The 23,095-nt window shown below is 47.8% G+C and overlaps 2 protein-coding genes across 5 annotated transcripts; both read left to right on the top strand.

Moving 5' to 3' along the window:
* Nucleotides 1-39: 39 nt before the first annotated feature.
* On the top strand, nt 40-9,137 carry Acbd4 (acyl-CoA binding domain containing 4). 4 transcript variants are annotated; one of them, XM_076870940.1, is made up of 12 exons: nt 40-145; nt 1,478-1,576; nt 1,663-1,786; nt 1,932-2,056; nt 2,316-2,436; nt 2,521-2,605; nt 2,870-2,990; nt 3,238-3,324; nt 3,650-3,720; nt 3,810-3,885; nt 4,605-4,744; nt 8,469-9,137. In XM_076870940.1, exons 4-12 carry the CDS (start codon nt 1,969-1,971, stop codon nt 8,592-8,594), a joined length of 915 nt encoding a protein of 304 aa, XP_076727055.1. In that variant the 5' UTR covers nt 40-145; nt 1,478-1,576; nt 1,663-1,786; nt 1,932-1,968; the 3' UTR covers nt 8,595-9,137. The 4 variants fall into 4 exon arrangements, with proteins under 4 accessions (XP_076727055.1, XP_076727054.1, XP_076727057.1 ...); XM_076870939.1 differs by having other exon boundaries at nt 3,807-3,885; XM_076870941.1 differs by having other exon boundaries at nt 41-145; nt 8,472-9,137.
* Nucleotides 9,138-13,257: 4,120 nt separating this feature from the next.
* On the top strand, nt 13,258-17,178 carry Hexim1 (HEXIM P-TEFb complex subunit 1). The gene has a single exon (XM_076871276.2). The coding sequence runs from the start codon at nt 13,922-13,924 to the stop codon at nt 14,987-14,989; it is 1,068 nt and encodes a 355-aa protein (XP_076727391.1). The 5' UTR covers nt 13,258-13,921; the 3' UTR covers nt 14,990-17,178.
* Nucleotides 17,179-23,095: the final 5,917 nt, after the last annotated feature.

Below are 23,095 nucleotides of genomic sequence, written 5' to 3'. Positions count from 1 at the left end.
AGGAGGAGACCTTGGGAGGAGGGAAAGAGGGAGGGACGAGGTGGCGGAGCAGGGGCGGAGCGAGGACTGCGCGGGGGCGGCGCGAGCCGACCGCGGGACCCCAGGCCCGGAGCTGTGCGTCCCCTCCGAGTCTCCGCGATTGGTCGTGAGTCCCCTCCCCTTTCCCGTGCGATCTTCAGATCTCCGCCACATCTGTGGTCAGAGCCTACATGGCGGGGGGGGGGGGGGGCACTAGAGGGGCGAGGGCTGTCCTCCCGCACAAACACCCTCTCCTTTCCGGGGACCTTTGACTCCAAGAGGACGCAGGAACCCACCCCACCCTCTCTCATCGGTTTCACCAGGAGGACTCGAAGGGAGCCAGGCAGGGGACCGGTCTCTGCGAGGACTGTCCCGGATTAAGGGTCTTCGGGCCGGGAAACCCTGCAGAACTCGAGAACCGAGCGGAGCGGCCGGGCAGAGCAAACCCAAAGGGCGGGGACAGGGAGGCCTTGGCAGTGACATCACTGAATTAACCTCCGGGTGCCGGGCCAGTGCAGACCCTCAGTGGTGTCCCGAAACTAACTGATCTGGAGAGTGAGGAAGCACCAAGTCGAGAAATTGGGAACTGGTTCTGGGGTTGACTCCCCAGAAGCTTGAACGGGTTGACACCCCAGCCTGGGGCTCCGTGGTCTGCCTCACGCTGTGTGAGTGTCCTTGACACCAACTCGTGGGCAACGTCCACGTGCAGATTCTGGTGGCCGTGTCAGGTGTGTGCTTATAAGCGAGAAGGGTGGGATGTCCTGATAACTGCGTTGTCCGCAGCAGGTGTCCTGGGTCAGGGCAGAGAGCCAGGCACAAACCGCCACTGGGCAAAGTTGCCCACCGCAGGGCCTCCCACACAGAAAACCGCTGTTTTCGGGACCTAGATCTGCCACCTATTGTTCCCCATTCTCAGATATTTTCAATCCAGAGATTTTGCATACTGACTTGAGTCCCCATCCCTGTGGAGCCTTGAATTTCCTTTCTGAATATCAAGTCTTCACCTTTGTACTTTTTGATCTTTCGAGCCCTTCTTCCAGGAGTACCATCCTCGTAATTCTCTTGGGTCACTCTCAAATCTTCCAAAATTCAGCTCCGATGTCTCTCCTCCAGAACTCGTGGCTCAAAACAAGACTCTATTTCTCATTCCCCAGCGCCCAAGTACCCGAAAATCTGACTTGGACGGCTCCTATAGCGGGGTGGGCAAAAACCAGCCGGAATGAATTTCCACGAGGGGGCGCAAGGACCCCACGACTATTCACTATGTCCACCGGGGGGCGCCGCAGCTCGCCTCTGGCTGTCGGGTTTGGGAGTCCAACACGTAGATTATCCCCGCCTGATTGGTACAAGCACCGCGACGCTATTTACATAATCTTGAAAGGGCCGTTCTGAGTGGTTAGTGTATAGAAACTGAATGTGAAACGGTGCCTCTCATTGGCTTGAATTTACCCTCTTGCAGTGCGTTCCCAGCCCAGCCAGACTGGACCCCGAGGTCAGTCGGAAGCCACCAGTTAGTGGCGAGAGAGGACCCAGGTGTCCCGGCATTGGGAGTCGCAGGGTGAGTGCCGGGCCGGGCTATGGGGGCCCTTGGTCTGAGGCTGTTCGCCCCGCCCTGATCCTTCGTTCCCTCATTCGCCTGTCCAGGAGCTGGAGATGTGCACCTAGAAAAGCGCATCTGGGACATGTCAGCTCTGGAACCCTTGGCACCTGGTTCTCCACTCACTTATTGAGGTCCTCACCACATCGACCTCACCCCTACTGCCTTGAGGTAGGGAAAATGAGCCTGCTCAGCCGCAATTTCTGACTTCACAGCTCTCTCTCAGGCCTTTAAAGACCCTAGTTACGCTCCTCTGGGAATGGACCCGTGGCTCATGGATCTTGAGGCTTGCTCATACCGAGGGTCGTTCTTGCAGAGTCGCCCCAAAGTAGGGCCCCAGGGCTTGGAGAAGCATGGGCACCAAGAATGAAAGCCCAGAGCCAGACTACCAGAAACAGTTCCAGGCTGCGGTCAGCGTCATTCAGAACCTTCCTAAGAATGGTAAGGCTGCGGGGACCAGCGCTTTAGGGTTCAGGATGCTGGGGTAAGACTCTAAGAAATTAGTGAGGAAGATCCTTGCAGTGTTTTCACACAAGTTCCTATCTGGACTATCCTGATGGTCCCCGCTACCTCCTGTCCTTGTCCAGATGGATGGGACCCCTCACCATCTCTGCCCTCTCCAGGGGTGTTCCCCCTTTCCCTCTATTCTCTTGGAGCTGGAGGTGATGTTGTGTTCTCCACTTCCCAATCCTGTACCCAGGTTCTTACCGCCCGTCCTACGAAGAGATGCTGCGATTCTATAGCTACTACAAGCAAGCTACCATGGGGCCCTGCCTGGTCCCAAGGCCTGGATTCTGGGACCCCATTGGACGATATAAGTGGTGAGCTCCTCACCTGCCCAGCAACTTCGGTTCAGCTGTTAACCAGCCTTTTCACAGCCCTCTACCCCTCCCCCCACCCTCCAGGGATGCCTGGAACAGCCTGGGCAAGATGAGCAGGGAGGAGGCCATGTCCGCCTACATCACTGAGATGAAACTGGTGGCACAGAAGGTATGAAGGGCTGTGGCTCTCTGTCCCCAAGCTTCCAGATTGGTGGCCTGCCCCTCACCCTTCTGGTGCTGATCTCCATCATGTCTCCTACACATTGATACCAACATGGGAATCACCACCTTCCTGTTGCCCCTGTGTCTTGCAGGGTGCAAGGTAGAAGTGTATGCCAGGGCATAGTAAGGGGGAAGGGGCCCACTGAAAGAGGACAGAGGGAGCAGAGGTGGGAAGAGCCAACTCTTCTCCATGAGAGCCCCTCCCCCACAGGTGATCGACACCGTGCCACTGGGCGAGGTGGCAGAGGATATGTTTGGTTACTTCGAGCCCCTGTACCAGGTGATCCCAGACATGCCAAGGCCCCCAGAAAGCTTCCTGAGAAGGGTCACAGGTCAGATCCCGAGCATGGGAGCTCCAAAAGTTCAAGTGAACTGTCTTAGGTCTAGGCTAAGGGGGCTGGAAAGGGAGGTGCTGGACACCGAGGGCCCCAGTTAATGTCCCTATAAGGACCCCAGCCAATGCCCTTGATGGACTGGGTGTCCATCAGTGTTCCTAGCTAATGGGGCTGAGGGACTTGATGTCACTTAAGCGGTACCAGCCTTTCCCCAGCTCCATCTCTGGATATTGTGTCCTAACAGGCTGGAAAGTGCAGGTGCTGAATGGTGATGATGGGGCTGTCCCTGGACCTCCCTGCCATCCCAAGCAGCCAGCACCCCCATGCCCAGGTTAGTGCTTGGGCAGGAGACACAAAGGACTAAACCCAGGCTGGTGGTGGCCACCTATAGGAGGGGTGGAGGAGAGCAGGCTGGGAGGCATGCCATGCTGTGACCTTCATGGCTCTTGCCCATGGACACTGAGCCCCCCTACATTTCCAAAGGCCAGGGGACAGGCTCTGGGATGCCTATTCCAGGGGCTCACTCCTGGGGTCCATAGTGCCTGCTGTGGTGGGACTCCTGGTATCTTCTGAATGGATGTCTCTGCCCAGCTCTGCACCCCTCCCTTCCCTCCAAGGCCTTCCTCTTGGCAATAACCCTACCTCCCCTTACCCAGAGTCCCAGCCACCCAGAGACCTGGACTTGGAGGTTTTCTGTGATTCCCTGGAGCAGCTAGAACCTGAGTTGGTGAGACTACCCTCCATTCCCTCCCCTTCCCTACCCACTGTGCCCTGGTTCTCCACTTCCACCCCTGGACCTGTGACTCATCTCAGCAGGTTTGGGCAGAACAGAGGGGAGCAGCTGGAGGAGAGCCTGACACCAGAAACAGTCTTGAGCCCCCTGGAGAGGAAGGTGAGCTCCTGCTGTCCTTTCACCCCCTCTGCCCTTCCCCAGGGTTCTGGGGCCCCAGGCCTTCCCTTGGCTTCACTCTTAGGGCAAAGGTAAAAGTCTAGAGCTGGTTCTGGGGACAGCAGCCTCTGCCCAGCAAAGGTTGCCAAACAGCTGCAGACGCCTGCCTGGGTGGACAAACCCCTGCTCTGCCTCCTCACCTGCAGGCCACCCAAGAGTCTATACCCTCTGCAGGTCGCTGAGCAAGGACAGCTCTGTCACTGCCAGCTTCATGGCTTTGGGAAGTCACCAAAATTTTCTGAAATTCTCTTGGGAATCTCAAAAGACAATGAATTCTGCCCTATTCCCTTTTAGAATTTCCTGTGTGCCAAATCCCCAAAGGAGCATATCCATAAATATTTCCTTTATTTCACTGAGCAAGCTGCCTTGAGGGCTAGGGGAGTGCTCTACTACTGAGCCACACCCCCAGTCCTTCTAACTTTCAGATGACAAAATGAGACTCCTCAAAGTTAAAGATTTACCCATATTCTTCCAGCTAATCAGTGGAAATTGTGGGATTCAATCCTCTCACCCGCCACAGCCCAGTACTCAGCCCTGTGGATGAGGACATTACAAGAGGCACACTTGGGACTAAGCATTCAGCTCTACTTAGACACTTTCCCAGACCTGCCCAAGTCTGCACCATAGCTGAGTCCCCTTCCCTGTGTCTCTGTGCTTTGCAGAAGGGTTGGGGGTCACCCTGCTGGAGCCCCAGGAGTTGGATACATGGCTGGTGGGGACAGTTCGGGCACTGCAGGAGAACATGCTGGATGTCCAGGGGAGGCTGCAGAGCCTGGAAAGCAAGCCCCAGCATCCTGAGCAGGTGAGGTCCCCCTCCCTTATTTAAGAATTGGGAGGAGATTGGTACCAAACTTTGTCTCTGCTCTGGGCTCCTCATCAAGCCATTTCTGTCGTTGTCACCATGCCTCCATCTGCCCCCAGCTCTGTGCAAAGAATGGTGTGGCTTCTGTTGCAGGCAGGGAGGTCAGGGGGTCTAAAGTACTTCTATCCTGGAGGGAGAGTGGGAAGAGGACCCTTCCCTGCTTATCCACCTCTGCCTGAAAGAAACCCAGCATGAGGCTAATTCCAAGAGTTAGGAGGACCATGAGGTATCTGAGCTTTGCACTGGGGCTGAGGTCCCTGTTGCCCCTCAGCCAAAACTCCAATTCTCAGATTTAGGGTTTACCCCCAAACAGTTCATTCAGTCCTGCATCCTCCATCCAGCTCAGCCATGTTGAGTAAATGACAGCTAACATTTCTGGAGCCCCAGCAGCCAAATATCCGCATTCTGTCAATGAATCCATATGGTAAGCCTATGAAATAGGTTTTCTTTTCATCTCCCTTTTACATATGGAGAAACTAAGGCTCTGAGAGATTGAGTAACTTGTCTGTGGGCACAGAGCCTCACTGAGATGCACAAAGGTGCTTCTGCAGTGCTCAGTGTCCAGCAAGGCCTCCTCCAGTGCAGTCCATTGTTATTACAGTTATTATTAACATTTAGGTTGGAGTTGGGCATAGCCTCAAGTTGGTCTCCCCTTTTACGCTGGTACCCAGCATTCTGAATGGTCTGGTTTTTTTATTTTTATTTTTGGAGGGATGTGCTGGGGATTGAAAACCCAGTGAGTGTTTTTTGTTGTTGTTGTTGTTTTTTTTTTTTGGTTTTTAACCACAGAGATATGTCCCCCAAATTTTCTTTTTTTCCCCTTGAGACAGGGTTTCCTCCCTAAGTTACTTAGGGCCATTTTGAGTTGCTGAGGCTGGCCTTGAACTCTCGATATCCTCTTGCCTCAGCCTCCTAAATCTCTGGGATTACAGGTATGCACCACTAGGCCCAGGTATGCATGGTCTGTTCTTGAGAAGCCTGGGGTGGCTAGAGCAGAAGAGGGTTGGCTGCATGTGGGGATCTCTGGGGTGACCCCTAACCCACTGAGCATGGTGGGTGTGAGCCATTACAACAGAGATTTCAACATCCCTTCTTAATGGCTGACTTTCAGAACCACCCCTCCCCCCACAGGGCATTCTTTCTTTTCTTTTACTTTTCTACTTTTTGCCAATTTTAAATGCCAAGGATTTTAGAGTAGATTATAGACATCATGATGTTTCACCTCAAAATACTTGGATTTACATCTCTCAAAAACATTCTACTACCTTGCCAAAACATTTTATCACACACAACTAATTCCTTAATTCATCAAATACCGAATTCAAATTCAGAGTTCTCCAGTTGTCCTAAAACTGCTTTTTCCAACTGCTGTTTGCTCAGTCCAGGATTATACCCTGCACCCAGTTCTTCTGTCCTTTAAGTGATTATATTATTCTTATTCTTATTATTTGGGAAGGGGGGGTACTGAGGATTGAACCCAGGGCTTTGAGCATGGCAGAAAAGCGCTCTGCTGCTAAGCATCTCTATTCTAAGTGTCCTTTAATCTAGACCAGTGCATTCCCATGCTACTAGCTTGCTGATCAGGCTTGGGAAGGAGGCTGTAGTGAATGTCCATCTTTTGGGTCTAATTCCATGTGTTTCCTCTATACGATGTGTTTCCTGTGAACTGGACATTAGAAATAAGAAACTGAGTTAGGGTCAGGTTAAAGATTTTGGACCAGAGGTGATATTCTTCACATCAGAGGACATTTGATACCTGGATGTTTACTACCAGAGATTCTAGCAAGGTCTGCTGGCATAAAAGAAGGGGTGAAGATCTCACTCCACCTATGTAAAGTCAAGTTTTCCTCTTGAATCCAGGAAATATCTGGTTCCTCAAAATTTGCCACACAGTTTTTGACAATTGATTATCTTTGCCTGAATCAATTATTTAATTAGTGATTACAAAAAAAATTGATTTTAAAATCCAATTCCTGAAACATTTATTAGATGAAAAATTTCTGTAGGGTTTCCCTGTTTATCTTGGGTTTTCTTGAAATACAATCCCTATGGAAAAGCAGAATAAGTTCTTAATTCTTTCTTCTTATTGTTTGTGCATATGACACCTGGCATAGAACCCAAGACCTTATTATTATTTTTGGGGGGGGTACTAAGGATTGAAAGGGCTTTAAGCATGCTAAGCAAGCACTCTGCCACTGAGCTGTAACCTCCAGTCCTTAATTATCTATTTTTAAAGTAAGGAGTTGACTTAAAAGTAGTCTCCTCAATGGTGATAAACTTCTAGTTTTTCTTATTTGTATTTTTTTTTTTTTTTTTTTTTTTTACAGTACTGGAAAGTGAACCCAGGGCACCCCTCTACCACTGAGCTACACCCCAGTCCTTTTTATTTTGATACAGGGTCTCACTAAATTGCTGAGACTGGACTCAAACTTTCAATCCTTCTACCTCAGCCTCCAAGTCACAAGTGTGTGATTCCCCATCCCAGTTAGTTTTCTCTTTTGATTACGGACTCCTGATTTTTAAAGACTCAGTATCCCAATCAACTGTAATGATCATTCTTTTTGATGCCCAGATTGTCTCCAGTCTGGCAGTGGAGATCCTTGCAAGCCAGGTCTTACCTTCTTAGAACATGACCTCCTTCATCTTTAGAAGCTACCTGGCTTTCTGGTACAAGAGGCCCCACACACTCCCCACCAGCTCCTTTCACTGCCCCAGTCCTGGAATCTGCCACTTCTCCAAGGAGCTCTGGCTCTTTCTAGAAGATGATTTTATTTTATTTATTTATTTATTTTTAAAGAGAGAGTGAGAGAATTTTTTAATATTTCTTTTTTAGTTTTTGGCAGACACAACATCTTTGTTTGTATGTATGTGGTGCTGAGGATCGAACCCAGGCCGCAAGCATGCCAGGCGAGCGCGCTACCGCTTGAGCCACATCCCCAGCCCTAGAAGATGATTTTAAATTATTTATTTATTTGTTTGTTTATTTATTTATTTTTGTGCTGGGGATTGAACCCAGGGGCGCTTTACCACTGAGCTACATCCCCAGCCCTTTTTTTTTTTTAGAGAGAGAGAGAGAAAGTTTTAATATTTATTTTTTAGTTTTCGGCGGACACAACATCCCTGTTTGTATGTAGTACTGAGGATCGAACCCTGGCCGCACTCATGCCAGGCGAGCGCGCTACCGCTTGAGCCACATCCCCAGCCCTTTTGAGGCTGGATCTTTTTAAATTTCTTGGGGCTTGGCTAAGTTGCTGAGGCTGGCCTCGAACTTGCCGCTGCCTCAGCCTCCAGTAGCTAGGATTACAGGTGTGCACCACCGGCCCAGCTGGAAGAGAACATTTACAAACTAACATCAGGTCCTTGTTTAAAATATGTGGCACATCCTTTACAATACAGGGTTTTCTGGTCCTAGCAACAGGGTCATTGCTGTGTGGCCCAGAGGAGCCAGTCCCTCCCTCCAGCCTGTCCTGGATCTGGGCCTGGAAGATGTGGGAGGAAGTTGGGTCTCAAGGAGTCAGGGACACTGCCAGCTAGTGGTTCAGACTTGGGGGTCAGATCTTCCCAATCTTGGGGAGGCAGGACTCATCTGTGAGTTCTGGAAGCAGGTTCCTAAGGAGGGCTGTGCTGAGCCTAGGATGGCCTCTGACTCCTTCCCTCTTGACAGCAGAAGCCCAGGCCCAGGGCTCGGCCTTGGCCTCTCAGGCTCTCGGCTTCCACGCTGCTCTTCCTCCTCCTGTGGCCCTTCGTCGTCCAGTGGCTGTTCCGGCAGTTTCGGATCCAGAAGAGGTGACTTCAGCAAGGGGCCTCTAGTCAACCCAGGGGGCTTTGAACTCCTGTCCTGCTGTGCCCTGAGTCTCCCACGTTTTAGGAGAAAAGCATTAGCAATCCCCTCCCATCTGCGTTTGCCTTGACACCCCCTTACCCAATAGGGGCCCGATAAGACCCCACCCTTCCCAGCAGGTCACACAGATTCTCCTTCCACCACTCACGCTGTCCTGCAAGGCTGCAGACTCGGTGCTCATCCCCACATTTTCGGGTGGCTGTGAGCAGGGCGGGGCTGCCAGGTCTTAGCCCCTCCGGCCCCACCCTCTGGGTCACTTGACTCCAGGCTTCTCCCAGAGGCGGCTCAGCTCTTGGGCAAGTTGGGACTTGGGCCAGGCCCTGGAAGACGGATTGGCTGGGAGGTGGAGGAGTGCGCAGGCCCGGGGAGGGCGGGAGCGCCGATCTTGCTTGCTTCCCTGTCCAGCCGCCCCGACACACCGCTCAGGACGTCTTCACAGAAGATTCTTTTACGAATGAATGTTTCACTAAATAAAATAAAACCTCCATCCTCTGCCGTCTGGGCCCCCACGAAGGGAGTGGGAAGGGGCTCGGTGCGCGAGGCACAGGTCCCCGGCAGGCTCCTCCCCCAGTTCCCCGTGGACAGCCCCAGAGGCCCGCGGCTAGTTTCTGAATGAGGACTGTTTTCCCTCCTCCCCGGGCAAACCGGAGGGAAAACAGGCCCCCGGCGGGCGGCCGCGCCCTGGCTCCCAGCGCCCTGCCTTCCCGCCGTCTGGGCACATGGGGCTGGTAGGGCCGGTCCCGGCACTGCAGGGGGGCGGGGTGTGACAAGGAGGGCCCGAGTTTGGGGCCCTGTCTGAAGGGGAGAGCGGCGGCTTCTCGCTATGCCCGCGGCCCTCTCCTCAGCATACCTCCCATCTTCCAAGAGAACTTTCTGGAAGGCCAATGTCCAGCGGGAGTCCCGCCCCTGTTCTCCGCTGAATGCGGGGACAAGACCTATTAAGGTAGGCCTAGCTCCTGCTTAGACCTTAGGGACCGCTTGACTTCTGAACTTTTGTAACTTTTTTTTGCTAAGCCTCCCTCTGGTCCGTGCCTGCCCGGTCTTCCCTGCTGGGCCTCCCTGGCTCCAGCTACCAGCCCGTATTTGATCTCGACCTGGCCACTCCAAGTGCCTCCTGGTGCCTGGGCAGGGTTCAGAGTCATGGAGGACTGTAGCAGCATTGACCTCCAGTAGCTGCCACCACTTGGGTCCCAGGACCTTTCTGTCCTTGAGTAAGAAGCAGTCTTGAAGGCCCTTGGCTAGAGCCCCTTAGACTTCTGAGCTCCCTCAACCCCTGTCCACTGCCCCAAGCTTGGCCATCATTTGCCCCACTGGAAGCCACAGTCACTCTTTGGCCTTCATTGATAAAGATGAACAGCAGCAGGGCAGCTGGAGAAAGACTAAACTGGTAATGGGTTGCAGGGTGGATGCAGTCCTCCCCTTGCATGCTGGCTGTGTGAACCTGGGCAAGATTCTTAACTGCTCTGAGCCTGGGTTTCCTTGTTTGTGAAACATGAATGATCCCTTCATCAAAAGGCAAGCCTGAGTTTAACAGTGGGGTTTAACAATGATTGACCAGATAAAATGTCTGACAAAGGAATGGAATTCAGTCAATATTGAGGTGCCTGGCCCCTTGTTTCATAGCAGAATTTCACACTGTATGAGTCTGATCACCTCTCCCCTAGTACAACAAATGAGACCTTATAGCTGAACCATCTAGTAAACTGAGGCTGGGTTCAGCCTCAATTCCTCTGAAGCCTAAAAATATAGTAAAAGTTTGAAGGGCTTTTGACTCTCCTAGTGAAATTATCTACCAAGACCCTTCCTTCTGGATTCTTGGTCTATAAGAGCCTCCTAAGGGATAGATAAATTCAGGCTGGGCACAGTGGGGCAAGCCTGTAATCCCAGCGGCTTGGAAGGCTGAGACAGGAGGATTATGAGTTCAAAGCCAGCCTCAGTAGAAGCAAGGCGCTAAGCAACTCAGTGAGACCCTGTCTCTAAATAAAATACAAAATAGGGCTGGGATGTGGTTCAGTGGTCAAGTGCCCCTGAGTTCAATCCCTGGTACCAAAAAAAAAAAAAAAAGAAAAGAAATTCAGAGGAGGGAAGGCTTTTCAGATAGACTTGATTTACTTGAAGCCCACACAAAGCTGGGGTGGTAATTTCCAAAACACCTCCCAGAGTCACTTCTGCTTCTTTTTCTTTGGAGGCAGTCTGCACTGAACATGCCCATTACTACCGCCCTACCAACCACTTCATGCTCCTAGACAATACTCTGCTTCCCATAGGAAGCCTACTCCTCATAAAATGCCCTTCTGGCCAGGGGTGGGGGCACAGGCCCATAGTTCCAACTACTCAGGAGGTTGAAGGGAGAATGGCTTAAGCCCAAAAGTTCCAGACCAGTCTTGGAAACAGCGAGATCCCCTCTCAAAAAATAACAATAAAAAGTAAAATCGTTCGGGCTGGGGATATGGCTCAAGTAGTAGCGCACTTGCCTGGCATGCATGAGACACTGGGTTCGATCCTCAGCAGCACATAAAAATAAAATAATATTATGTCCACCTAAAAGCTAAAAAAAAAAAAAAAAAAAATACTGGGGGGCGGGGATAAAATGTCTCTTCCTGCCACTTTGCACGAAAATTCTTCATCTTAAGAACCAACTCACAAACAGCTTGGCTCACAAGCCTTTATGGGGATTTTTCTTTACTTGCCATTTTGGTTCACTGTGATTTGGTGGCAGTCCATGAACAACCTGAAGCAAGTATGACATTTTATTAATCGTTGTGCCCTCTTAACTACCAAATGATGAAATAAGGGTTTGCATTAGGTGAAGGCTATTGGAAATAAAAGGAACTCAAACTAGAGTTCTTGAGGAACAAAAGGTGTGTGTGGGGGGAGGGAGTTCTGTTTCTGACAGAAAGAAAAATGGCATGGGGGTCACTTTAGCCAGAACTGCCACTTAGCTGTCATGTGATCTTGGACAAGTCACTTAATTTCCACAATTTTTTAAAAAAGATTTATTTAAAATGGAAACAATAATTCCTGCGCTGCCTACCTCACTGGGCTATGATGAGGTCAAATGGTTCTGTGCCTAAAAGAACCTCATCCAATCTACACCATTTGGAATGTAAGGAATTGCTATTATGGAATAAGAATGGGTCACTGGGTGGGTGGCCTGGGGGAAAGTGGCGATTATGCCAAAGTGATATACGTGGAGGGCTCTCCCGGATCTTTTGGGCAGTTTTGCGTCTGAGAGAATGCCTCTCACTGGAGAATCCCCCCACCCGACCCCCGCAGCCACGAATCTACCCCCACAGTCCTGGATCCTCATTTCAGGGCAAGGCCCTCCTCCTCGTTAGGGAAGCCTCTGGCCCTGCTTCCCTACCTCCCTCCCTCATTCTCGTTCAGCACCCACTGAGAAGGGAGGACCTCTGTGGATGACACCCCTCCTTCTCTTCTAGAAATCCAAGACTGTTTTATTTAAACTCATTCATTTCGAACCCCTTCTCAAGAATGATGCTCATTAGATGACCCAGCTTCCCCTGACCTAGCTGAGGAAATGTTTTAGGTCTCGGAAGTGAAGAGACCAAATCAGCCCCAGGAGGCCATTTTCTTCGACAGAAGCCGAGATCCGAGGGCGAGTCCTTCACCCCCACCCAGCGCTTTAGATCCGGCCCCGGGAGAGGCTCGGTCGCCGATCTCCATTTTGCATTGGCCCCTGGGGCGAAGACGGATCTCAGAGACCAGGCAGGGGTTGGAACTCGGCCACCTTCACCCAAGGGTTCCCGAGGTAGTCAGGGATCGACGTCACTCGGGACTCGAACCCGCTCTCTCCTCTCCCGAGGCCTCGTCAGAGGCTGCTGCACGAAAGGGCGGTCATACTGTCTCTTTAAGGCGGCACTTTTTTATTCTTCATTTGTTTACTTCTTCATGCGCTTTTACGTTTTTTTTCTTTTTTTTTTTTTTTACAAAAACATGTTGAATATATCCTTCCGCAAATGTCCGGCCCAGGCACCAACAACCCACCTTTAAGCCATTGCTGTAGTCTTATGAATCGAGAGTTTGTAGTTGTGGCCAGCATCTTTCTTTATAGGATTTCTCCTCTTTTACACTTTAGGGACTACTTTTTAGGAATAAACCATTTTTTACTTTAATTAACAAATGTTTATCATTGTCGGAACCCTTCCGCTGATAACAGAATACGATAATAGTCTTTAAAACGCACCTTTTCATAAAAATATTCTGTGTGGGCTCCCAAAGACCATGGAATCTTCTTGTATTCCTGAAGCAGAATGGTATGGTCCAGAACCCGCCCCATGTCCTCTGCGATTGGCCTTCCTTCCTTGGTGAGACAAGCGACTCTTGACCAATGGTCACTCGGGTTTCTCTAGCAAGGGCTAAGCGATGGAAGGAGGCGGCCTGGGAGACGCCTCCTGCGTGATCTGAGATTGGCTACGTCGCACGGCGCGCGAGGATGGCGGGCCTGAAAGATGGAAACTACGACTCCCGGCATCCAGTGATGGGTACTCCGTTACGCATGCGCATGGGGGGGACGAACAGACTTCTATATAAAAGGGGCGCAGAGGGCTGGGAGGCAGCAGTTGGAAGTTGGCAGGTGGAGAGGCAGGTTGGGAGGGGAAGTCGGGGAAGGAGGCGGAAGAGGAGCTGTCTGAAAGGGGAGGAGGGAGGGAGGAAAAGAGGAGGAGGCGGAGGAGAATTGAGCTGAGCAGAGCATCGAGCCAAAGGGGAGATGAGTTTGTCTGTCCTCGGCTAAGGCTCCGGCCGGGCCTAGGGAACTGGGAGCTCAGGCTGGAGCGACACCCGTGGAAGTGGGAGGAGGTGGCTCTGGGACTTTAACCCCTTGTGGGCTCTGCGGCAGGGGATTTAACCCTTTGTGGATTCGGCCCCTCGGAGAAAGCGTCATCGGGTAGTTTTAACCCCTTCGGGGCTGAACTTAACCCGTTGGACTTAATCTCATCTTCTTGCCCAACTCCTCGATCGTGGGGGCATTCGGCGGGGAGGTTTGAAGCCCACCCAGTCCGCACGTTACGTACTGTTGCTGCCGCTGCACCCCTCGGACCCGCTAGCTGGCCGCACTGTGGGCGCTTAACCCTTTACTGACTTGAGCTCCCAAGTTGGGATTGGAGTTTGCTGACAGAAGGACTGGCTAAAGGCGTCACTGCAGAAATTACAGACCGAAGAGAACTGTTGGACATATTTTAAAAGAAAAGATAAACCTCTTTTTCCCTTAAGGACTTACAGACAAAATTCCTCAAACTTCGCGGACTCTTCTAGTCATGGCCGAACCACTCTTGTCAGAATATCAACACCAGCCTCAAACTAGCAACTGTACAGGTGCTGCTGTTGTCCATGAAGAACGGAACCCTGAGAGCCCCCCAGGCGCGGAGGAGAGGGTGCCCGCGGAGGACGGTAGGTGGCAATCGAGAGCGTCCCCCCAGTCGGGTGGCCGGCCGGGGCCAGAGGGGGAAGGGAGTCTGGAGCCCCATCCTCCTCCCCTGCAGACCCAGGCCTGTCCAGAATCAAGCTTCCTGGAAGTGGGCGAGAAGGGCCAAAATGGGGACGACATGTCGGCTGGCGGAGTCTCCTCACCGGCGGGAGGAGAACCGACGTCCGAGGCGCTTGCCCAGCCGTGTCATGACAACGAGGCCAACAAGTTGGGGGCTTCTGCCGTTGGGGGAGAGGAGGCGTGGGGACAACAGCAGAGACAGCTAGGCAAGAAGAAACATAGGAGACGCCCCTCCAAGAAAAAGCGGCATTGGAAACCGTACTACAAGCTGACCTGGGAAGAGAAGAAAAAGTTCGATGAGAAACAGAGCCTGCGAGCTTCCAGGATTCGAGCTGAGATGTTCGCCAAGGGCCAGCCGGTCGCGCCCTATAATACCACGCAGTTCCTTATGGATGACCACGACCAGGAGGAGCCAGATCTCAAAACCGGGCTCTACCCCAAACGAACCGCCGCCAAATCCGACGACACTAGCGATGAGGACTTTATGGAAGAAGCCGGTGAAGAGGACGGGGGTAGCGACGGGATGGGAGGGGACGGCAGCGAGTTTCTGCAGCGGGACTTCTCGGAGACGTACGAGCGGTACCACGCGGAGAGCCTGCAGAATATGAGTAAGCAGGAGCTCATCAAAGAGTACCTGGAGCTGGAGAAGTGCCTCTCGCGCATGGAGGACGAGAACAACCGGCTGCGGCTGGAAAGCAAGCGACTGGGTGACGACGCTCGTGTGCGGGAGCTGGAGCTGGAGCTGGACCGACTGCGCGCCGAGAACCTCCAGCTGCTGACCGAGAACGAACTGCACCGGCAGCAGGAGCGTGCGCCACTTTCCAAGTTTGGAGACTAGACTGAAACTTGCGGGGAGGGGGCAAAGGGGACTTTTTACAGTGCTGGAATGTAACATTATATACATGTGTATATAAGACAGCGGACCTTTTTATGACACATAATCAGAAGAGAAAATCCCCCGGCTTTGGTTGGTTTGGTAAATTTAGCTATGATGTAGCTTGCGTGCTTTCTCCTGTTCTTTAATTATGTGAAACTGAAGAGTTGCTTTTCTTGTTTTCCTTTTTAGAAGGATTTTTTTTTTTAATGTGTAAGTAATTTGACCAAGTTATAATGCATTTTTCTGTTTAAAAAAATCCCCTCCTTAAGCGGAGCTACAAGGTGGCCAAATCTGAGAACCATTAAATTCATTCTAGTTATAATAAATTTAATATTTGTAAATGTAACATAGTTTCAGTGTGATTTCTAGACCTAACTCTTGATTTATGACTACATTTTTGAGGAGAGATGATGAAATAGTCATTGTCAGTTTGAAAAAAAAAAAAATGGGAGAATTTTTTTTTTTTTTTTTGATTTGTGACCCCCCCAACAATGAATAGGTTTTAGTATGCTTCAATATACAGTTCAGCCAAAATATAAATATTTGATTATCTTAAATACTTAAAGTGTGCTTGCTTTCTAGTGCCTTGGTTTTCTTTCATGATGTTGGAGAAATGTTTTGGAGAGTGCACAGAAGCTACAGTCAGAAGCTTAATTTTAATTCTGCTTCTTGATGGCCATTCAAGTCTACTAACACAATTTGGCAGTTTGTTAGGATAGACAACTAACAGCCTTCATTCCTACAAGTTGGTTTCTAGTAATTCTTCCCTCCCTATCTGCCTCTCCACCCCCACAGGGCTAGAAGTTCCTGGATGCTTGGATGAGGCTCTTAGTAAACCTTGCTTTCTTAGTATAAGCAGTGATTAGATTAGGTAAATTTATGGGACAGTTGTTTCTTTCAGTACTGGGGATTGAACCCCATGGCACTTTACAACTGAGCTACATTCCCAACCCTTTTGATTCTCTGAGACAGGGTCTCTGTAATGTGCTGAGGCTGGCCTCACATTTCCAATCCTCCTGCCCTTAGCCACTTTAGTAGCTGGAATTATAGGCCTGTAACATGGTGCTTGGCAGTGGCAGGTGGCTCTTTATGCTGAGATGTTTGAAGGTAGGGAATATTAAACTTACCAAGGACTTACCCTAATTGTCCAATACCTAAGTGCTTACACCAAAAAAAAAAAAAAAAAAAAAAAAGTTGTCCACCCTTCCATGAGGGTTGAACTAAGTTAGAAATACACATCACTGTAAATCCAATGTAAAGCAGTGAAGTGGTGCATGGTTGTAATCCCAGGTACCTGGGGAGGCTGAGGTAGGAGGATCACCACAAGCATGAGGCCAGCCTTGGCAGCCTAGCAAGACATTGTCTCCAAAAAATAAAAAGGTCTGGGGATTGAAGTCAGTGGTAAAGTACCCCTGGGTTCAATCCCCAATATAAAAAGAAAAACTTCTAGTTAGATGAGGTTCTTGGATGCTGAAGGAGGGACCCTGCATGTTTCTTATACAGCAACTATTCTGTACTGTCTCCTTAACTATGCTTACAGCTGCTTTTGTTCTTGAGTAGCTCTGCTCTTAAAAAATGCAGGGTGGCCCTGAGAACTAATTCTTGTCCCCAAAATAGTAAAAAATAAAATGACCTTTCCTTCCTGTCACCATGGTTTACCCAGTCCTCATTCACTTGTCCTGTTTCCCTAAGGAAACTATTGTTTAAATCATTAGCACAGGGGTTTCTTAAGTTGGGGCCTTATAAACCACAGGGGGCCTTTGGGTCCCTGAACCCACAAAATTGTATGTAGTCTTGTGTCATATGCACATTTTTTTCTGGGGATGGAGTTAAGAGTCATGAGATGTCAAACTCCTTGAAGGTTAAGAACCTCTGTAGGAAAAGGAGAAGAAACCCCTCCCTTTGGGAAGCCAGCATTTGAAGCTAAATAACAATAGTGGAGGTGGTGGGAACTTCAAGAGTGCACCTTCTGATGCATAAGTAGTATATACAAATCAACAAATCAAGGGGAATTATGCCAGTAGGATGAAATGAGGGCCTTCAAAACTGGACTGCACTCATCCTGTTCTGGTAGGCGGTTCACTGGAGACAATGTATTATCCGGGTTTTTCCTTGGCCTAAAGATTACATTAAATGTCTATTTTGAAATAGTTTTCTTCGTGTTTTTAATTTTTCGTCTACTATGACATCATGCAGCAGCACAAGAAAAAATGTTTGGTGGAAAGGTGGCAGCAACAGTGCCCTCTGGCTTTACTGTGCAGAGCCATGCCTCATTTTGACTGCACTACAGGATGCAGCAGTGATAATCTCCGATTTTAGATCCTCTTCTTATGGAGGATTTAATTAGAAAGAACCTATTTCCCCTACCATTAGACACATGAAATTTCCAAAATCAATCTTGGAAAGACTACAAATGTGTTTATTATCAGAAAAAGAAAAAAAAAAAAGTGTTCTACTTTTAGGAGACAAGTCCAGTCAAAAAACATACAAATATTTAGTTCTAAGTAACTCTCAAATTTGATTTGAGTTATGCAACATTGTCGGAATCTTGCTTTCAAAGGCACTTGCATTTCCCTATACTTATTGCCATTTATGTTCTTAGAATGAAGTTTATGCAAAACATGTTTTCTATTAACACTTTCTACATTAAGACACTTGGCTAATCTACTGCTCTCCCAACAAAGAAGCCAAGTTGCCTATAGTAACCGGGTTGTGATGACAAATGATCCCCTAGCCAACTATGAGCCTTTTACTAAAGTCCTTTGCAAAACATTTTAACTGAGCCTTTCAAAAGAATGGGCTTACAAATTAAGACATTTCAGTTTCTTGCCTTTCTCATATTGGGACCTGGGTAACCAACCAGGGGAAAATGGCTTCCCAAACTGACAAACTAGTTGGACAGAACTTTATCCTCCCTTGAGTAAGGACAGCTTTTCCTGGGCTAGCCTATAACAGAGGTCATTAGGAGACACGGTCCTTCAGATTTCAATTTTGAGGGAGAGGACTAGGGAGTTCCATATTGGTTTAGTTCTGAAAAAAAGGACTAGGTCAGCCTGGCACGGTGATGCAAGCCTGTAATGGGAGACATAGGAGGCTGACACAGGATCACAATTTTAAGGCCAGTCTCTGCAACTTAGTGAGACCCTTAGCAATTTAGGAAGACTGTCTCACAAAGGGCTGGAGATGTGGCTCAGTGGTAGACACCCTTGGGTTCAATCCCCAGTGCTGGGGGAAAAAACAAGGGAGTATATCTAAAAAATAGGAAGCGAAAGACTAGATATAATAGGAATTAGACAACCAGGGTCCTAGTCATATCTTTGATATGAACTAACAGTGAAATCCTAGACACATCTCAAATTCTAAGCCTCCTTATTATCAACAAAACAGAAGTAAGCATTGCCATGCCTACTTCATATAATTGTAAGGATTTAAAGAGCACAAAAGATACAGTCAGGGGGCTGGGGTTGTGGCTCAGCGGTACAGCACTCGCCTAGCACATGCAAGGCCCTGTGTTCGATCCTCAGCACCACATAAAAATAAATAAATACAATAAAGTAGTGTGTCCACCTACAACTAAAACATATATATTAAAAAAAAAAAAAAAAAAAAAAAAAGATAGACACAGTGGTGCAGGAGTGTAATCCCAGTGATTCAGGAGGTTGAGGCAGGAGGATCAAAAGTTCAAAGCCAGCCTCAGCAATTTATCGAGACCCTGCCTGAAAATACAAAATGGGCTGAGAATGTGGCTTAGTGGTTGAATACACCTGGGTTCAATCCCCAGTACTAAAAAACAAAAACAAAATTAAGATACAGTCGGATGCGCTGGCACATGCCTGTAATCCTAGCATTTTGAGGCTGAGGCAGGAGGATTCTGAGTTCAAAGCCAGACTCAGCAAAAAGCTAGGCACTAAGCAATTCAGTGAGACTCTGTCTCTAAATAAAATACAAAACAGGGCTGGGGATAAGGCTCAGTGGTTGAGTGCCCCAGAGTTCAATCCCCTATACCCCAACTCCAAAAAAAACAAAAAACAAAAAAAACAGGTATACAGGGCTGGGTATATTTGGGTATATGGGACAATGATAGAGTACATGCATGATGCCCTGATGGAGGTGTGGGGAGGGGAGGTACTACTGGCATGATTATTGATTCTGTTTAATCATTCTGCTTAAACTGCCTGAGCAGATGCCTAACAATTTGATTAGTGTTTCAACTTTTAGGGGGGGAATACTTGAGTTTGAACCCAGGGGTGCTTAACCACTGGGTTATACCCCACTCCTTTTTATTTTTGAGACAATGTCTGACTAAGTTGCTTAGGCTCTCACTAAACTGCTGAGGTTGGCTTCAAACTTGTGATCCTCCTGTCTCAGTCTCCCAAATTGCTGCAATTACAAGCAAGTGCTATTGTGCAGGCCAGTGTTTCAATGTTTGCTTCACCAAGAATAAAATAAAAATCCTCTTCTTGGGAAATGTAAATAAATACACTTTATCCTAATGATTTTAAAAGTTAGAACTCAGTAAAAAAAGTTAGATCAAAGAGGGACTCCATAGAATTAAAAACAAAATCCAAAACTGAATAGTCTACCTTCAGAAACTCAAAGGCTGACTGTATTTAATCAAACATTAGATAGTGTCGTGAGTGTTCCCTGGCCATTTATACTCCTAATAGTTGGTGAAAATATTCACAACAGTGTGGTGAAAAGTAGGCTATAATTAAGACATTACTTGCATCTATCTACCTTAAATACACTTGAGTTCATGGGGCTTTATTATTTTTCTGGGGGGGGGAGTAACTTTTTCATATTTACACAGGCAAGATCATGGGAATATAAACTTCACTGACTTTTTCATACAAAGCATAAATGGTTGGTATTATAAATAAAAATTTTTATTTTAATTTGTATTTTTTTTATTGTAGTTCTACCACTGAGCTAAATCCCCAGTCAGAAAAGCAATTTTAAAACAAGAAAAATGTCAAAATTTGGATCCTGAACATCATCAGAGTTGCTGACTGAAGGGTAATAACAGTCATTCTTTGCAATTGGAACAAAATATATAATCTAGCAGGCAAAGATTGAATCTTTGGCCAACTTTTGCCAATTGTCTTTGAATACTGGAAACCTTACCCTTATGGTTCTTGAAAAAACAAAAGGTTGGGCTTAGGCAGATCAATAACTCAGCTCTTACCATCCTCTCAAGTAAATTTTTTCTTGGTTTTACTTAGAGTAGTTCAATTATGACAAATGATAAAATAACACGGGTAACAGGAGGAATAATCCTAGTGGTTCATTAATAAACCATTGCACGCCAACAAAATTCAAATGGTTGAGCTACTATAGTAAATCGTCAACTCATTTGAAATACCTAGTGTGATTGTTCCCTCAAAATAACATCAAGAGCAACTACACTGGGCCTAATTTTTTTCAAGTAGAGCAAGAATTCAGAAGAAATTATAAACTCTTATCTAAAGCTGAATTCTTTTAATCACAACCACTGATTTTGTGTGAAGTGTTAAAAGTCCTGGATCAGCTGCACGAAGTGGCAAAATCCTGTAATCCCAGCAGCTGGGGAGGCTGAAGCAGGAGGATAGCAAGTTCAAAGCCAGCCTCAGCAACAGCAAGGCACTAAGCAACTCTTCGAGACCTGTCTCCAAATAAAATACAAAATAGGGCTGGGGTGTGGCTCAGTGGTTGAGTGCCCCTGAGTTCAATTCCCAGTACCAAAAAAAAAAAAAAAAAAAAAGTCCTGAATCTCCCCTGGGCACAGTGGCTCGGACTGTAATCCCAGCACCTCAGGAAGCTGAAGCAGGACTGCAAGTTCAAGGCCAGTCTCAGCAATTTAGTGAGGCTCTAACCAATTTAGGGAGACCCTGTCTCAAAAAAAAAAAAAAAAAAAAAAAAAAATTTAAAAAGGGCCAGGGATGTAGTTCAGTGGTAAAATGCCCCTGGGTTCAATCCCTAGCCCTAGCAGCACCAGCACCACTCCCCCCATCCCCGCCCCCCAACTAAATCCCAGTCTCTAGCGAACAAAGGTACATTCCAAAAGAAAACTCTGAAAACAAATCTTGAGTGCTCTATACACAAGAATTTGGGAAAACTACAGCAAAATCTCTGTTAAGGCTAGAGCTTGTCCTTGCCTTCAAAGAGTAAGAGGAAGACATTAATTTGGAATTATGAAACTTGATATTTTAAAAAAAAATTTTTTTTTTTTTTTGGACACTGGGGATTGAATCCAGACCTCTGATCTATTATTAAGCTATATCCCCAGGTCTTTAACACAAGATCTTGCCAAGTTGCTGAGGCTAGCCTCAAGCTTGCAATCCTCCTGCCTCGGCCTCTCAAGTAGCTGGTATTTCAGGTGTGTACCACTGCGCCCAGCTAAACACATAATTCTAAATACCTGAATAACCCCAGTACAACTTTCCAGTAAAGCAAAACATCAAAATTAGGTATGGAAGGAATATCTAATAGGTCAGTTTCATCTTCCTCTCTAGTTGTTACTCAACACTGCACATTTTAAGCTCTTTTTAGTTGTGGATGGACACAATACCTTTTTTTTTTTTTTTTTAATGTGGTGCTGAGGATTGAACCCAGTGCCTCACATATGCTAGGCAAGCTCTCTACCACTGAGCTACAACCCCAGCCCACTGCACAACATAACATTTTCCTCCAGCACATGACAGGCAAGTACTCTTACCACTGCGCTGCATTCCCAATCCTTTTTGAGACAGGGTCTCACTATGTTGCCAAGGCTGGCAGCTCACACATTTCCTTTTACTTGGATGGCTAGTCTTTTCTGGAAAGCCATGGACATACTTGGGAAGACAGGCTTCCCAACTTTTTTTTTTTTTTAATTTTTTTTTGTAGTTATAGATGGACGAATGCCTTTATTTTGTTAATTTTTATGTGGTGCTGAGGATCAAACCCAGTGCCTCATACATGCTAGGTAAGCGCTTTGCCACTGAGCCCCAGCCCCAGCCCCCAGCTGCCTTTTTTGTTTTGTTTTGGCAGCACTGGGGACCGAACCCAAGGCCTCAAGCATGCCAGGAAACAACTCTATCACTGACATGTATCCTGAACTTTTTTTTTTTTTTTTTTTTAGTGGTACCAGGGATTAAACCCAGGGGTGCTTAACTAGTGAGCCACATCCCTAGTCCTTTTTTTAATTTTATTTAGATAGGGTCTCACTGAATTGTTTAAGGCCTCGTTAAATTGCTGAGGCTGGCTTAACTCCTGATCCTCCTGCCTTAGCCTCCAGAGCCACTGGGATTACAGGCATGTGTCACTGCACCCGGCTTGCATCCGAAAAACTTTTTGAGAAGTTGGGAGGTAGCACTGACATCATTTTCAAATTAGGAAACTGAGGCATACAGGCTTGTAGAAACTCATTTGTAAGGGGAGAGCTGAGGAGGAAGTTGAAGGTCTGGTTGGACATTGGATGAACAGGCTCAAGAAATGACTGGCTTCATCATCAGAATTTGGCCTCTAGCCAAGCCAACCAGTCAGTGGTAGTGTGTACAGAAATAGAACTTTTAAGTTCCTAACCTCCAAGCATAGGCCTGTGTTTTTGTGCAGTAGGTTACCAGGGGGCCATTAATAAACTCTTTTGTTTGTTTGAGAAGGCAGTCTCACTATGGTGCCCAGGCTGGGCTTGAACTTGCACTCCTACCTTGGCCTCCCAAGTAACTAAGCACAAGAATGCACCACCATGCTTGGCTAATAAACTGGTTTTATTCACAACTTAAACTTGCACTCCTACCTTGGCCTCCCAAGTAACTAAGCACAAGAATGCACCACCATGCTTGGCTAATAAACTGGTTTTATTCACAACTTTTCTTACAAAGGAATGGAAAAGCTTCTAAGTCAACCTTAAAAATGGTTAAGCTTTTATTTATAAATAAGTAACAAATTTCTGTACCTGATGCGGTATCACCACTTAGCATCCAAAGGTTTAACTAGAATACTTCACAATGGTGGATGAATCACAAGAGGCTGATCCTCCTCCAATAAATTCTTGACAAAAGAACTACAAAAATAACCCTTTCAGCTCCTATGACTATTTAATTTGAT

The sequence above is a fragment of the Callospermophilus lateralis genome, chromosome 11 (assembly GCF_048772815.1).
Source record: "Callospermophilus lateralis isolate mCalLat2 chromosome 11, mCalLat2.hap1, whole genome shotgun sequence".
In the NCBI taxonomy this organism is placed as follows: domain Eukaryota; kingdom Metazoa; phylum Chordata; class Mammalia; order Rodentia; family Sciuridae; genus Callospermophilus; species Callospermophilus lateralis.
Note: the sequence above shows the minus strand (reverse complement) of the source record. Positions and strands in the feature narration are given on the sequence as shown.

Bases quoted from the DNA above. Each gene is read 5' to 3' on its own strand.
- Acbd4 (XM_076870939.1), top strand. From the start codon at position 1,969: ATGGGCACCAAGAATGAAAGCCCAGAGCCAGACTACCAGAAACAGTTC. The intron at 2,437-2,520 runs GTGAGCTCCTCA...CCCACCCTCCAG, and splicing joins CCCATTGGACGATATAAGTG to GGATGCCTGGAACAGCCTGG. The intron at 4,745-8,468 runs GTGAGGTCCCCC...CCCTCTTGACAG, and splicing joins AGCCCCAGCATCCTGAGCAG to CAGAAGCCCAGGCCCAGGGC.
- Hexim1 (XM_076871276.2), top strand. From the start codon at position 13,922: ATGGCCGAACCACTCTTGTCAGAATATCAACACCAGCCTCAAACTAGC.